The sequence below is a fragment of the Heliangelus exortis genome, chromosome 1 (genome assembly GCF_036169615.1).
Source record: "Heliangelus exortis chromosome 1, bHelExo1.hap1, whole genome shotgun sequence".
NCBI classification, from domain to species: Eukaryota; Metazoa; Chordata; class Aves; order Apodiformes; family Trochilidae; genus Heliangelus; species Heliangelus exortis.
The window spans coordinates 68231448-68247699 of record NC_092422.1 but is presented as its reverse complement, the minus strand read 5'-3'; the positions used below and the strand labels follow the sequence as shown (position 1 = coordinate 68247699).

Below are 16252 nucleotides of genomic sequence, written 5' to 3'. Positions count from 1 at the left end.
ATCTTCACGAAGCTTGATGTTCAAATAGGATAACTTCCCCCTGCCCCAAATTCCAAATTTGAATCAGCACAATTGTGTCTAGCAGCTTGGCTTATTGTATCACACAGCTTAACTATTTACAGTGAGTAACAGAAACTCTAAAGCTCAACTTATATATCAGTGCTCTCCTTGTCCAGGCCAACTGCTCAATCTCATAAGAGTTAAAGCTATGCAGGTTTAAGAGGTGACTTTGTGAGCTAATGAAAGAAAGAATTGTAGCATGACACAAGTAATCCCATAAGTCTACTGTTTATTTTCTTTTAGAATAACAAAAGCAGCCACACAGGGGCTAATCATCGTATCAGTGATGAATTTGCCTGAGCAGAAAAAAGTTATCAAGGCTATGTACTAGGCCCTGGCAAGTCCAAGCAGCTCACAAACAGTCAGTAGCTTTACTTCACAGCAATTTTTCTTGTAACAGAAGTTCACAGAATCACAGAATTGTCACAGATGAAAAAGACCTCATCCTAAAATACTTTATTTTGCCTGTCTGATACGAGTTCATCGGGACACTGAAGATGATTAAGTTTGAAGGTAATGCACCCCTTTGTCTAGTTCCTCTGAAGCCACCTACTGGCTGAGTCTAGCTAAATAAAGATCATATGAAGAAGACACAGGGAGGGCAAACTGAAGGAGTGGACCTAGCATTGGAGTTGGGATGTCTGGAATACTTATCCCCCTTCTGTCCTTTGGGCATTGCAAAAACTTCTTAATCTCAGCTCTCACTGTCAAGGACTTGAAAGTGATTGCCCAAGATATCAAATGAACAATATTGTGTATTAAAATCAAATATAAGGCCTTATACTTGACAAGAAATTGCAGTTTTATCCCTTTGAGAATTCACTGAGTAATCTTTTTCTATTTTAAGGGAAAACAAAGTTCTGCCTAGTATTCACCTGACAAAATGGATGACTTGCCTTTTATTTTTCAGTTCTTCCTTCAAGAAAAAGAAGTATATTTAACAAATAGCAAATGGGTAGTGAAATGGAGCCACTGTGTCTGTCTGTTCTCTTCACCAGATACTTCTATGCAATCAGACATCTTTTAGATGAGACAAGCTGAAAGAGGAGGACAGTCACAACTCACCACACTTGCAGCCCCATCCTTCCTGTGGGCAGTGGTTACACATTGCTCTCTTTGACAAGGGTGATCTCGTGTATGAGTCTATTGGAAAGAACTAAATTATACCCTACTAGGGAAAGCCACTAATATCCTACAGTATTCATCCTTTGCCATGAAACTGGAAGTATTTTAATTAAAGTATTGAAACATCTAGTAATATTACACATTCATTTCAATACAAGCCAAATACACAAGTGAATCAATGATACCATTTCTTGGCAATGGAAGGATACAATTACTACATAGCTAAAACTTCAGTGGTTTTTCACAAGCAGTGGAACATGCATTTTTGTGTTCTATCACTATGGTTCTTAAAGTACTAGGGGTTTAAGAAAAAATGTATTTAATAATCTCTACAGTTTCCTTCAAATATGTCTTTTATAACAGTGCTATAGGGCAAAAAAAAAGAAAATATACTCTTTAGTTAAGGATTGTTTCATCATCTTGTCAAGTAAAAAACACAGAGAGAACAGTACAGATAAGAGACTGACCAAAAAGGATTAGCAAAAATACTGAAATGCACTACTGGAAGCATGATTCAGCCCAGGGCACACTGGAAGTTGAGTGCACTACTATTTTCCTTAGCATTCCAAATTTGGCACAGATATTGAAATGAGCATGAATAGGAGCTACAGTAAAAAGGCTGCCAAATGTTATGGTCAAGAACCACCTGCTTTTATTTCCATAGCCTAGTTAATTTGTTTGGGTAAGTTTAGATAAGTATTTGAAGTGGACATCACATTTGAAAACCACCCAAGTGTTTTTCAAGCAGTTGTTTTCACTGATAGGATGAATTAAACTGCCACCTCAGCTCCCTTGAAGAAGCTGAAATGATATGATATTCTGCAAGAAGATCCTGCTTTGCTTTTGTCCTCCTGTTACTGATGGTAACTCTTTCTCCCACAAAGGAGGTAGACAGAAGAAAAAAAGCCATGGAACAGGGCAGAGCTCTTCTTTGCCACTCATTTAAACTCACTTGTGAAAGTATCTTTCAAGGTGTGAACTTGCAGTTTGGGCCTAGAAAGGAGTTTTTCAGCCCACTGCAGTGTTTCATTGAAACCAATATGGGAACTAGTATGTTATTTCCCAAACTGGGATCTGAAAGTCACTGACCAGCCTGGAAGGGCCACAATAGGCTGCAGCTGATTTGTGGGAGATGACCACAAAAATACTTCAGTAAGGTGACAAAGAACCGTAAACTGATCCTGTTTCTTGACTTGATAAATTTGGGAACTAATGTTGATGTTGAGTTACCCCATGTGAGAGCAGGTGAGCTAGGAAGGCAAGAGATCAACGGCTCAATGGGTAGTGAGGCAAACTGCACCTTAGTGATTAATACCCTGCTAAGTGAACTGCTGTGTTTTACCCACAGAGAAGTATTGGCACTTCTTGCTCTCTACAGAGAGCAGTTTCTTGCTCTCTACAGAAGAACAGCTTGAGATTTTAAGCCTTCTCTTCAACCTTTTCTTCCTAGGTGGCAGCAGCCAGTCCTTCTTCTTCTTCTCAACACAAACACCATTAAGTTTGCCCAGACACGAGCCTTCTGCCACTGGATTTTAAGTAGATTCTGTGTATACCAAATCCAGGTGTTCTTCTTCAAAAGCCATGCCTGCTTCTGCCTTCACAGAACCAGATGTCTTCTCTGCATTACACACTGGTGAGCACCCTGTGAAAACAGCTCACAGCTTTGTTGCTACCAGACAACTTCCTTCTAAAATGATTGAAGTGTCTAAGAAATAAACCTGAACTGCTGATGGAGCAGGAAGACAAAGTCCCTTTGAAGACTGCTTCTCTGGTGTATCACCAAAATTACTGTGTTTCTAGAAGTACTAAGAAGAAAAATACATAAACTTTTTTTTTTTTTCTTTTAATTTATTTTTAGAAAAATCACAATGTTGAAAGGAGGTTTCAGTAAGTAATTTTTAGGCTTGCAAAAGCTGAAAAAGAATTCATGAGTCTGGTTTACTAAGAGCTAGTTTGAGCTTCCCCTGCCATTCTATCCCTAACAAACAGGCTTATTTCTGTTTTCTCAACACGTGGTATTGAGATACCTGTTTGTTCATGCAGGTAAGCAGTACACATCTTTTTTATCTTCTTTTTTATTTACATAGATCAAATGTTTATATAAAAATCAATTTTCCACCCTCAGACACACTTAAAGGTTGTAGCACCTTTATACTAAAAGCAGAAGTGAGGCAAAAAGAGGTTTACAAATTAATTCCGTAACAAAATACTAAAATCTGTGTAAAGCTTTGTTGCAAGCTAGAGAAACATGTACAAGAAATTCTTAAATGAATTATCCTTGGTATACATTCATATTTGAATGCACAGATATATTTACATGTTTAATATCCAAATTGATAATGACTTTTCAGATGTTCCATGAAGTGTCATCTTTCTGTAGACCTTTTCCAGGTGGCTGAGGCACATTAGTAAGACATATACTGTAAAACAGCATGAAAATTTGAAACAATTAGAATGAAAGCCAACAGAACTGGTCAGACTATTCCTTCCAGACAGAACTAGTTATTGTTGCAGACTTAGTCCTTTTACTGTCATGAGGTCAATAGTTCTCCGGGTTTCTACAGATTCTTGAAACCTTTTGTGGCTTTCAAGAGCCACAGCAAAGTTCACAAGTGCTTTCAGCTGGGGATACAATCATAGATCCTCATCCCAGTGGCAATGCTTCAGAAGTCCACGCGTGTTCTTCACACACATCCTATTTATACTGTGTAATGGATGTTTGTGGAACAAGACTGGGTTGTTCTGGTCAGCCTTGCTACTATGTACTTTTGAATTGTATTACAGTTTCTGTATATATATTTTAAGTGCCTACGATTAGCCTTCCAAATTCAAAGCAAGACATTACTTTCTGTTAAGTTTTTGGTTATGGAAGTCTGAAGATTTTAATCCCCACTCCCCAGTACTTCATCCATAACTGTCCAGACAACATTAGTTTCCCCAGATACAAAATTCAGTTATGGTTCCAATTTGCAAATCAGGCTTTTCCACATCTGACCAACTCAGGACTTGCTAAGCAGAAAGAGACAGAAAGGAAAAAGGGTCTGTGTGCACTAGCTTGGGTGTTCTGAATCTGTACCAGACAGATGCAATGAAAAAAAAATGCAAAACCAGTGGGTGACCCAGGCAGCCACACAGATTCTATCAGCAGCACCCACACCCAGATTCATTATCCACACACCATGAGCCATTTGCTTCTAGATGCCCACAACATATACGAAGATGTTGGGTTGGTACACTCACTGTATGCAGGATATTAAAAAAAATATTTGCATTGCCTGAAAGCAATGATGAGACAAAATATTAATTGCTTATTATTTTTGGAGAGGTAAGGAAAAGTTAATCATAATGAATGCTCTTGAGACACACCCATTTGTCAAAAGAGTACAGAAAAGAATGTAAAGGTACAACATACTTTGACACTCCTGTCATTAAGGCCATACTTGTGTGCAACAGTGCTTCACAGGGCTAACCATACAGAATCACTCTGGAGGTTCAAGTCACACTCCCAGAAGTGTTTCAAATAAGAACTGTTTTTTCCTGTACTTAAGACTCTGCTTTTTTATCTTTTTTTATTATAATTTTGTGGATTTTCTTTTTTCCCCAGGCACAATGCAGGCTTTCTATCCAGTTTCAGTGGACTGCTCTTCATCATGTCTTCTTCAATTTAGTTCTCCAGAAGTGTTCGCTGTACTAAAAAGTGAGAAACAACTCAAGATTAGTGTACTGTTAATATACATTTTAAGTTATGTATTGCTATGTAACAGTATACATGGACAACAGACACTTGAAACTGTAGGATAAACTCAGGTTAAGTAGAGGCTTGGTTCTGTGTAGACAGCACTCTGCATTCCAAGGGATATTACATCCCAGCTTTCTCTTGCAAATAACCACATCATGTAGCAACCTACGATTGCAGTATAACCCAACATGCAGTTTCAGACTTGCAGTTTTGCAGATGCAAAACCAGAATGGAGTAGTCTCTGTAGCTGATGGAAATAGCAAGCTATTGAAAGAAAGTGCTAGCCTATGCTATCAACATTTTTGGGAAGTCAAAGATAACTCTACATAAAATTTCAAAAACATGAACCTGTTCCACTATGCCAGCTGACATGGCTTAATGCAAGACTGCTTCTGCCTAGACCCATGTAGGCACATCAACATTTTATTACCAAAAGCAGAGCAAATGTCTGTTGACTCAGAACTTATATCATGAGCAGTGGCACCATGTTGACCATGGTTGCCCAGTTTCTTGGCTCAAAATATGCTCATGCTTCCCTGCAAAATGTAACAGACATATGACATTTAATATAACACCTATAATACAGGCAGGACTAAGCATTTATGATAACATCCAAAGTTTGACTTAACTGGATAAAAATAAAACACAGTTAAACTGATGCATTTCACACATGAGTCCTGATGAATCTTGACCAAAATTTTAAGCATTTCCTGATTCCAAATAACTTTTTAACTACCTTTGGGAGAGGTCTTTGATCAATACTGCTTGCTTCATTAATGCATAGTTTAATCAAGGATATGTACCTATCATCAGTCCTGACTTCAACAGACAGTCACAAGTAAATATTTTCTCCTTGAGAGTTTTAAATAATTAGCAATTAAATGAAAAATGTTTATTAACAGGATACATGATGCTGATGGGTGTTTTTAGGAAACTGATAAAATACTTGAAGTAAAGTATAATTTTTACTAAATTATAAAAACAAAAAAAAACCAACCCAGAGCTAGTTCTGCAGGTTTTAGACTAAGCTCAGGGAAGAATACATTGCAAATGTGTATTGATTTGAGATTTTAATATTCAGTGTTTCAAAGACACTCAGCGAACCTCATCATGAGGGTGTACTGCTCCTTCCTTTGTTGACCTGTCAGTCACAAAAACTAGAAGGCCAAGTTTTCACCTATGTTGTTTTATCTGTACCTGTTTTTGGCTTTCATGGAAATAATCACCTGTCTATCAGTGAAATACTCTAGACAATCATACCAGGAAAGGCTAGGGTTTGGTTTTTTGTTTGGTTAGTTGGGCTTTTTGGTGGGTTTTGGTTTATTTTGTTTTTTGGTTTGGTTTGTTTTTTTCAGTTTCGTTTGGTTTGGGGTTTTTTAGGGGTTTTGTGCTTTAAAACAGATCCTTTCACAGCTGTAGACCTTGTACAGAGATTTGTTATTTGATGTCTTTTTCATACAAGAATCATTCTGTGTTCGTGACAGAGAATGCTTTAGTTATTACAACATGCTAGTAATTTCAGTTCTCCTTGCCTCCAGTGTAGTTTCATCTCTGCCCAAACACTATTAATAATTTTTAATATGCATTCTTGTAGAGTACTGTGTGGATTTACAATCAAAAAAGGTACCAGATTCCATGCAAATGCAATATATACTAATAAAACCCCTGTCAGCTAATTGCAGTTATGTATCACCCTAAAGGATCTGTCCTGTGTTTTCATAATTGTCTTCAGTAACACTTTTGCAGAGAAAATTCAGTTCTCTACTTCTTCCAATGTCCTGCACTTCAAGCACCCCTCATAGCAATAAACCGATTTGTTAATAGAATAAAAAACTAGAGAAGAGGGACTATATTATCAGAATTGAAATCTTGATTCAGTTCTGAGGAAGTTGTCATGTTAATTACTAACAATATTAAAAAAAAAATAGTGCAATAAATTTTCTCCACCATGTGAGATGTCAATAAAATTCATTTAATAGTATCCCCACCAAAAAGCTCATCTTCCATCTAGATTCTCCTCTTACCAGGTGGCTCAGATTGTGCTCCCCGATGGCTTTCCATATTCACATTCTCTTCATCTGCTGGGAAACAAAGACATTTAGTATTCAAATTCTCTTATCTTCAAAGTTTTTGATTAATAGAGAATTTGAGAGAAGAAACAGCACTGAAGAAACTGGCCTACGAATAGATGAGTTTCCTTGAATGTTAATTGTAACATTGGTATGGTAGATGTTACTCAGTTTCCAGACTTCCTGAAGTACAAAACAACAGTGTCTGGCTTCAATGCTGCTCTGTCATCTCCCATCACCAACCAATAAGAATAAAATAACAACCTAGAAAGAAGAAAAACAAAGCTTCTGCCCCACCTATCACCCACAATACACCCTGAGTACTCTGATTCAAGTTATATCATATTTAGGTGGAAAGGAAGTAGATCGCAAGCAACAGATGGCTGAAGAAAGAATCATTTGGGGATATACACCTGGGTAGTTGTCAGAAACCTATTTTTCAAGCAAGCATCTTCTGAAGATACAAATACAAGATTTACAAAATTAGAAATTACAAGGTGTTTTCCAGGATGAAAATAGTCTCTAATCTCCAACCTCCACTCAACTTTCCTTAAAGAAATGTTTTCTTGAAGTCTCACTTTTCAGCAGAAAGTGCTTTTATTTTAAGAAATCAAAAGTGTTAGGTGTGTGTGCTTCTCAAAGTCTGAATTTTGGGTGAGGCATTGTTCAGACACCTTTACATGACTAGTAAGGGGGGTTACTCCCCATGAACACAAATTCACTGTGCTATTAAAACTATCTTATGTATAAGACTAATTTCTAGCCCCGATATAAATACAAAAATGCATCTCTTTATACAGTAGAAAAAAACAAACAAAAAACATTTAGAAATCTTACCACTTTGTTTGAAGCAGAGTTTCTTCTTCTGGTAAGCAATGAAACTAGATACTGCTCCAATTACAGTAGCAACGACAGCACTTACAATTCCAGCTATTGCTCCCTGAGAAGCTGAAAAAAAAGGTTTGCATAAGTTTTTCAGAATTGAAAGTATTGTCAAACTTGAATTGTCTCAAAGTAAACCCTGTAAACACTTCCAAACCCCCATAAACTGAAGTTATCACATGAAACTTCAGTAATGAGGTCCTTCTGTCTTTGTGAATAATGAAGAGTCCTCTGTGAATAATAAGAATCCTCTTATTTTATAACCACTGATTTCTTAGCAATGCCTGTTGTTAAAGCAAGCACAGCTGTTGTAAGGTCCACTAAGGAAAAAAAAGCTACCCTTCCAATTCAGCTGCATGCATACAATCACTGCATCAGAATCTCTGAGACCTTAATACTTTTGAATCATTTTCAATATAAAAATATTAAAAAATTATGAAAGCAGAGCTTGAAAGTAAGAATTCTAAATTCCAGAGAAGTTTTTAAGCTGAACCCATGCCCAGCAGCAACCATTTTAGCATAGTATTAACAACACAGAAGACATACCTAAAGCTGTTTTCTGGGGTTAACACCATCAGACACAGAAGTTTATGCACTTACCGTCAGCGTCTTCGACCTTATTTGGACCTGACTCCTTTCGCTCTGTAAAAACAAACAAAAACTTTATATTTTACATGTCTGAACAACAGTCATATCATAATTGATAAACTTTTTGTCAGTCATTAAAAGCCATCTATGATGTCCACACAGTGCTAAGCTCTCTGGCATTCAAAATTTCTATTTTCAAATCACTGCTGATGGTGATGCCAACTTCAGCCTTAGGTGCTCAGCACTACAGAACACTCAATAGAGAAAAGAGCATATAATTTCATGGTAGAATCCAACTCTTATTTCTATGAAAACAACTATCTTTTCCTAAAATCTCAGCCTGATTTACTAAATAATTTTGCAATTCTTTTGGCAAATAAGATAGAAATTCTGTGAATATTGTCCTTATTTGGCACTATACAACTTGCACCACTGAAACAGGAACCTGCACTGCTGAAAACACCACAGAAGTCTTAAAAGATACTTCTTGGCCCTGATAATTTTCAAGTTACTGCTCCGAAGGAACCCTGGAAGGTGAAAACCTCCAAAAGCTAGCACCAGGAATGTCTGTCTGGGCCATTTCTGAAGAAGTCAGTGACCAGCAGCTCATCTCAGCATCACATCAAGATACTTAACATAACTTTGACTTGGATATTACCAAGACTTGGATATTTTCCAAGTTTAGTTGCAGTAGTGCACACAGGGACAACTAACCCCATCCTCATGATGACCACCATTGCAGCTTGGTCCCAATGGCAACATCCATACTGAGCTGAGCCATAACAACTCAACATGGCAGGTTACTCAAACCAAGTTTGCTTTTTGTACTGCTCAGAGAAGATATAACCTACATCACTTGCAAGTCTAAGGATCAGTCCATCCTACTGCAGGATGAGATCTTTGAGAAAAAAAGGTGAGTCCTCTTCTGGCTCATTTGTGGCCTTCCTAACCACAAGAACTAAAAGAAACTAAGCATGTGTCACAGAAGACCTGAAAATAACACCTGGTTGACTTTAAGAACTATATTAATGGTGAATTTTGAAAAAAAAGTACCACATCTCAGTTTTAAAACCCATCTTTCTTTGCATAAAACTGAAAATCACTTAAGTCTCTAGACCAATTTAGCTTCTTAATTATATGGGATTTTTTGACAGAGCCAGAACACACTGTTGAACTGGGAGGCATGCTCTTACATTTCAGATACCAGAACCAAAGCTGTTACAAGTTAGACCATGCTAACCAACTTGTGAGCAAGCTTTCATCAAAAGCTCAGGCAGCCACAGGATCAACAAGCACAACCTATGATCTTACCAGTGCCACCACTACTATCAGCTCCTCCATGTCTTCCACTGTCATCTTCTAAATCTTTATCACTAAAACCACCTATAAAAAAATAGAAGTAATATGATCTAACATGCTTTAAGTTCAGCGAAAAGAATCTCAAGGTACATAATGACATGGAAGGTTTCTCTAGAGCATTTAGCTGAGTTTCTGGTGGTTTTAGGCTCAGCATCACAGTCACAACATGTTCATGTTATTTAAAGTCCTCCCAATCTCAAGTCCCCCCAGCTCAGCACTACACAGTGCTGAGAAACAGTGTCCAACAGCAGGCACTACAGCAGAAATCATAGGCTAAGGATACAAGAAGACCTGCAAGCTAGTGAAGTGGAAAAGCCCAACTCTCACTATCCTGTTAAAGCAGAGCAAGGACATAGACAGGAACAAGACCAATTATTTTCAAAGCTGAAAATTAATTAAGTTAGTAAGTCACAACCAATCTTTTTAACCTATAAAACATAGTAGTTAGAAGATAAAAACAGAACAAAAGAAAGAAGAAGAGTTCAACATGCCACAATCCAATGGCTGTAGTATTTGCCTGACAATGGGAAGATCCAAATACAATTTTCTCCTGTGATTTATTGCAGGACACTGAACCAGACCCTCTCCATTTCCACTGAAACTTACCTCATGGGGCCAGAGTTTTGCTTCTTTTCTCTGCTGCCAAACAAATCTTTTGTTCATGCAAACCAAATCTGTTTCAAGCAGCAAAGCTAAACCATTGCATCAGAGTATTTTTTGGTTGGGTAGCAAAAGCATTGTACTGAGGTGTGCAAGACCTGAATTTAAGTATCTGCTGCAAATCAGACAGAAGGAACAAGAACCAGGGCTTGGATTTCAGGCAAGGACTCTTTACCACCGTATTCCTGAATAATGGCATCACCACTGCTGCATCCACCCAAAACTCTTTTGTTCTGAGTTAGGCAAAGACAGAAAAGATCTCTAAAGTGCAGGAAAGGACATGTATTTAAAGCCCGTTTTTCTTAACTGGAGAAAAATTAAAAAAAAAAAAAAAAAAAGTCCTTTAATTTTGAGCTTTAGTTTTAATTTGGATGCTTTAAGAATGCAGTTCACAGGTAATTCCTACTCATTTTTTAGCAGGATTAGGATGGATTCAGATTGTAAAGATGACAGGACACAATCCAACACATGGGTGTTCCACCACAACGCCCAAAACCAGCACTGCCCCAAGGCCACCCACTCTGTCCTGCCTGTCCTGCTCCCCGTAAGACTGCTTTTAAATGAAAGTGACTGAACATTTTTTTTATGGAATTTCAAGCCTGCTACAAAGTCTACTTGCAAGACACTTTTTTCTTAATCCTCACTGTTTGTTCAGTGCAACATCTGAGATTCCTAGCAGACAATTAACAAGGTGTAATTATTGTATGTTTAAATGCAATAGTAAAACCATATAATGATTCAGGACTTTATGCTAGAAGTCTTACCAGTGTCTTTATTAGATGAATCTTGCTTGGGTTTATCTAAAAAAAAAAAAGAGATTTAGGAAAGAAAAAAAAATGTTAAGAGATCAAAAGCAGACTAAAATCCAGTAACTTTTAAAGGGGCTAGGAAAGATAAACAAATATTTTTCTGCTGTTCAGAAATTCCTGTTAGATCAGTCTTACCAGTGTCTCTGGGATTTGGAGGTGGACCTGGTTTGGGGTCATCTGTAGACAAATAAGAATAAAGCAGCCAAAGTTACCAGTGTGAAAAGACCAAAAGCAGAGCACACAGTGCCCTTGAAAGATTATTTCCCCATGCCATTTTCCTTTCCTTTCATTACCTAATACTTTCATTAGCTAATACTAGTAATATTTGTTTGGTTATTTTAGGTTAAACGCTGTACTTTAATGCAATTAACTGTGTTTCTATGACGTTACTCTGTGTTTAGACCCTTGCTATAACTGAACGGATACTGGAGAACTCACTGAGTGTTATACATCATTGTAGTTTGAACATCTGATTCCTAACACTGAACTTCTTTACATTTTTCTACCTGATATGAAGTACCTTGTTATTTCCCTCTTTTAAAACCAGATTTTAACCAATAATCAAGGTTGGTACCTCTCTTCAAAAAAACTGAAAAAGACAAAACACAAAAAAGGCCCAAAATACATAGGAGAGAATTAAAAATATGGTCCCCATAATGACACTTCATTTAACTTTTCACAAAATATGATAAGAAGAGATCCTAATAATTATCTCTGTAATGTTTGGTCAGTCTTTTGTTGCCCACATCAAATTAACAGACCAGCAGCGGTTTTCTAACAACGTGTTTTCATCAACAGATGAACCAATCCAGTGGCCCATTTCTTCTGCATGCTACTTCTCCTTGATTTTGCACGGTCTTGCCTTCTCCCAGCTCTAGCACAAGTCAGATCAGGTTTCCTTGGGCTCTCTGCATATTCAAAGTAAAGAAGTAAGCACCTCCAGAGAACAGTTTCAAGATGCCAGCTTAGGCCTGCCATCCTATAAAAGATCCACTGTCTCTTCACTTACCTGGACCATCTGATTCATCCAGCCAACTGTTTCTCAGTTAGCCAACTCTGATTTTTAAAATGTCAGCAGTTGGAAATGGGCTGCTTTACAAGAGAAAAAAAATTTCTCCAAGAAACCACTCTACGAAAACTTCAAAGGGCTAAATCAAACAGAGCGGCAAACACTGCTACTGTCCTACAACTCTGCTAGGAAAGCTGCCTAGGATACTGCAACAAACAGGTCTAGTGATGATACTCAAAAGGTTGCTGTGCATTATCTGTCTAACTGGATGCACCTTTTGCTGGCCAAGTGAAAACAATATTGTTATTTCTGCTGCTGCCCACACTGCAAAGGTGTAGTGAATTAGAAGGAGTACCTTCCCTCCTATTATTTCAAAAAGATTAATGTTTCCCTGTGCAACTAAAATGACTTCCCAGAAAGGAAATGTCATAGTTTGAGTACAAGGAACTAAAGAAGGAGGAGTTTCAGACTCTGAGACAGGCAGAGTCTCCCATTTCTTGCCCATACTCTCTAAAGGTCAGGCAGACCTGAAGCCCTTCTCTCTCTCTCTCTCTCTTTCACCCACTACTTGCTTTGCTGCTGTTCCCCTGTGCTCCCTTACATGTCACCTTACGCATCACACGTCACCTTACATGGTACATGTCAAGGGCCAGCTGAAACTGAGCAAGTTCAAAACATGCAGATTGAAAGCCAGCAGAAAGGATTCTCACAGGGTCCTTAAGCTTCTAAACCACAGAAATAAATTAGTGAAAGCACTAACTGAATACCCCAAGATTACAGAAATCCTTTTGCTATTAGGAAGCAGCTTTCTTTTATAGAAACAACTCTTGTGTATCACTACATTGAAAAACTCAGGCTCTCAAATTACTTCACAGTAAAAGTCATTACAAGCCAATTAAATCTCACCGAAATCTGATGATGGTGGCTTCTCAGACGGAAGAGGCTCCATTGTAGTTACTGTCAGGGATGGTTAAGAAACAAAAGTTTAAATACTATTTAATACACTGTTCAGCAGACACACGAAGGAAAAAAACAAACCTGTGTCCACAGAGTGAAAAGCACAAGATCAAGTTTATACAGCAAGATATTTTCCCCTTAAGAGGAATTCCTGAGTACTCCCAAAGACAAATTTCAGTTCTATGTGGTCAACATTTTGACCTACTCATACCTGAATAGTTACACTGAGGTTTAAACAAACCATATGTGGGCAAGGTGTCATGCTTGCTCATGCAGTGATACTCAAAAACAAACAAGTTAAAAGGGCAGCAATTATTTTCCCTCCTACTTCCCAAAATATGAGACAGTTAGTAATTACCAAGTGCATCTTCTAAGCTGAAGTCATCCGAACCACCTGTAGAAGATGAAAGAAAGCAACATTAAGAACATTGGTTTTTCTTCCTCAAAACCAAAACTCATTACAGTCATAAACATGTCTTTGATCTATTTTGAGGTATGCTTTCTGCTTCCTGCATCAGACAGGATGCTAAAGATTTTGGCTAAAGACAGATATTCTTCTCTGTTTCTCCAGACCACCATCTATACACATCTTCAGGAAAAAAGGAATAGCACTAAAAACCATCTCTATAGGAAGGATTAAGAGGGCCAGTACCTATATCCCTACGTTCAATGTAAGGCACTTATTATTTTATTCTTGTCACTGATATTGCATGCTTTCTCAGTTCCATCCACAGCATATTTTTTCCCAGCCTTCTTCTAATGGAACCACCAAACGAGCAGGCACACAGCTCCAGTTCACAAGAATTTACAAGATTCAGGTATGAAGAAGCACCTTGGAGCACAAAGGCTGTTATTAAAGTTTTATGATCTGGTAATGCATTTAATACCTTGGCATTAAAAATGAATTGTCATGGCTTTACAGGACTTATCTTTTCCCCTAACAAAGGTCAGTGTTTAAATCATTAGCAAAGATGATCTTGAGCAGTCTCTTCAGCTTCCTGAAAGACAGATAAATGCAGCTGTCACGACTATGGGCCCTCCACTCAAGGTTGATTAAGTTTCATTTTCAGCCCTCAGAAAAAGAACATTCTCTCTTGTTCTATTAGGTCAGTTGCTAGAGCTATTGCTGCTTACCCAGCCAGCTGCAAAAACACTAACTCAGTATCTTCGTGATACAAACTAGTTTCACAGCATGAATATAGTAGTGTGATCTCAACAGCAGAGCCTTGTAAGATAGATGGACAGCTATAACAACTGCCTGGAATATTTCTGATAGCTGATCATTCCTACTTTCACTGGAGCATGGCAAAAGAAAGAGGCATGAAAGGAAAAGACACGCAAATATACTGCTTTAGCCCTGAAGAAGCTGTAAGATTTTTACTATGTACTTAGTATCAACCCAGGCAGAGCAGAACTTAATGCCATCCAGAGCTAACTTAACTGAGAAGATACATGCCTAAAACACTGATATGCCTGGCCTTTCCTCTAAGCATCTAGCTACATAACTGGCTACTGCAAAGTCTGAAGATAGGAATAAAAAACAAACATCAAAAACCAAACCACAAGCAGAATGTTCACTCTGCTTACATGCCAGGCCAAGTTAAGACAAGGACACCTCACAAGTCTAGTACCAGGATGCTCGTATACTTCGCAACATGCCTCCTCTCAGCTGAGGTCAAAACTGAAATTTCTTTTTCTTCTAGGATAACTGCATTAATAGTGCCTTCCTTTTTTTTCCAGAGGAGAGACAAAAAATACATTTTTATTTTTTTTAATAGAGAAGAAACAAATGAGAACTAGAATTTCAAAAAAAATCAATGGTAAGCTTACAGTTTCCTGAAAACATTCTTCAAGCTCTGACATCTAAGCAGCAATTCTCATTCTCTAACATTTGAACTGAGTACCACCTTGCTCACAGCCAAGTATGGAGATAGCACTGCCAGGTCAGTGACAGAGACCTTCATGGAAATAGAAGCAAGTCATGATTTTATGGTGGTGCACAAGAAAAGTGCATTTAAGATCTCCTGCATGAAGGCATTAAGAGTGGATCTTAGGTGGAAAGTAAGAAGGTATTTCTTCACTGCAAGTGGAGACCATAAGGTCTTTTAGATACTACCTGATGAAAAACTGTTACACAGAATGCAAAACATTTGCAGGTTGTTTATCTGAAGCCTGAATCACCTTGAAATACAATCTAAAAAACTTCAGTCAATTGAGCAGTTGCTAAGACCCAATCTTAGTTACCTCTGAAGTTACACTTTTGCTTAGACTGAAACGAGAAAGCTCCATATTTAAACAGGCAATTGCATAGTTGTTCCTCATACTTGAAATCTGGTTACTTTTGTCAAGCACATACATCTCAGGATACAGTCCTCCACAGAAGAACGTCTAAGACAGATAGTTGCTAGTGCTAACTCTGAGAAGGTAGGCAGAAGGGTCTGTTGAAGATCCATGCTCCCTGAAACAATCTCACATAAGACATTATGAAAGCAATAAGTGATTCTGAGAGTTAATAAAAGAAAAAAAAAAAATAATCCCATATTGACAGGGATTATTCAGTATTCTGCAACAGTACTGTTTTCCGAGCATTCAGCATAATGTCAGGTTCCTCAAGCACATTACATTGTTTCAATAATGGTAGCTGAAAATATCAAAACCTAGGTTGTAAAACTCATTACAGTAATTTGCACTCTGAAGTCTCCCATCAAAGTCTGGTTGTTTTCTCACTGTTTATGACAAAAACTTCATTTTTGCTTGCTTCTACAACTTCTGCTAACTCAGATTTTAGTCTGGATGGTTCCAACTAATTTAGAAGGTCAATTACTTAGCCTGAAAGTAGAGGCTCAGAACCAGGTATTCAGCTGGTTCCAGGTAGAAAAAATCAGACAGGAGAGATAAAGCTACAGAACTAGGTAGCAGCAGGATTCAAGAAGAAAAAGTCAGCAAGAATATGCTGTAGAACCTACAGGTTTAAGGAGCACCAAGATTCACCAAG

The 16252-nt window shown here is 37.8% G+C and overlaps 1 protein-coding gene across 1 annotated transcript; it reads right to left on the bottom strand.

Annotated features, from left to right (window-relative positions):
* Nucleotides 1–3012: 3012 nt before the first annotated feature.
* Nucleotides 3013–15710, bottom strand: LOC139791673 (CD99 antigen-like). Its single transcript, XM_071734239.1, has 10 exons — nucleotides 15614–15710; nucleotides 13616–13651; nucleotides 13207–13257; nucleotides 11427–11468; nucleotides 11247–11282; nucleotides 9775–9846; nucleotides 8476–8517; nucleotides 7831–7941; nucleotides 6949–7002; nucleotides 3013–4875 (listed from the first exon to the last, which is right to left on the bottom strand). The coding sequence occupies exons 1-10, from the start codon at nucleotides 15708–15710 to the stop codon at nucleotides 4850–4852; spliced, it is 567 nt and encodes a 188-aa protein (XP_071590340.1). The 3' UTR covers nucleotides 3013–4849.
* Between the last annotated feature and the right edge of the window lie 542 nt (nucleotides 15711–16252).

What these genes read in the sequence shown, in the direction of transcription:
- LOC139791673 (XM_071734239.1), bottom strand. Translation starts at nt 15,710, where the DNA reads ATGGATCTTCAACAGACCCTTCTGCCTACCTTCTCAGAGTTAGCACTA. An exon ending in GGAGGACTGTATCCTGAGAT is followed by an intron (nt 13,652 to 15,613) that starts GTATGTGCTTGA and finishes CATCTTCTACAG; the next exon opens with GTGGTTCGGATGACTTCAGC. An exon ending in CAGCTTAGAAGATGCACTTG is followed by an intron (nt 13,258 to 13,615) that starts GTAATTACTAAC and finishes CATCCCTGACAG; the next exon opens with TAACTACAATGGAGCCTCTT.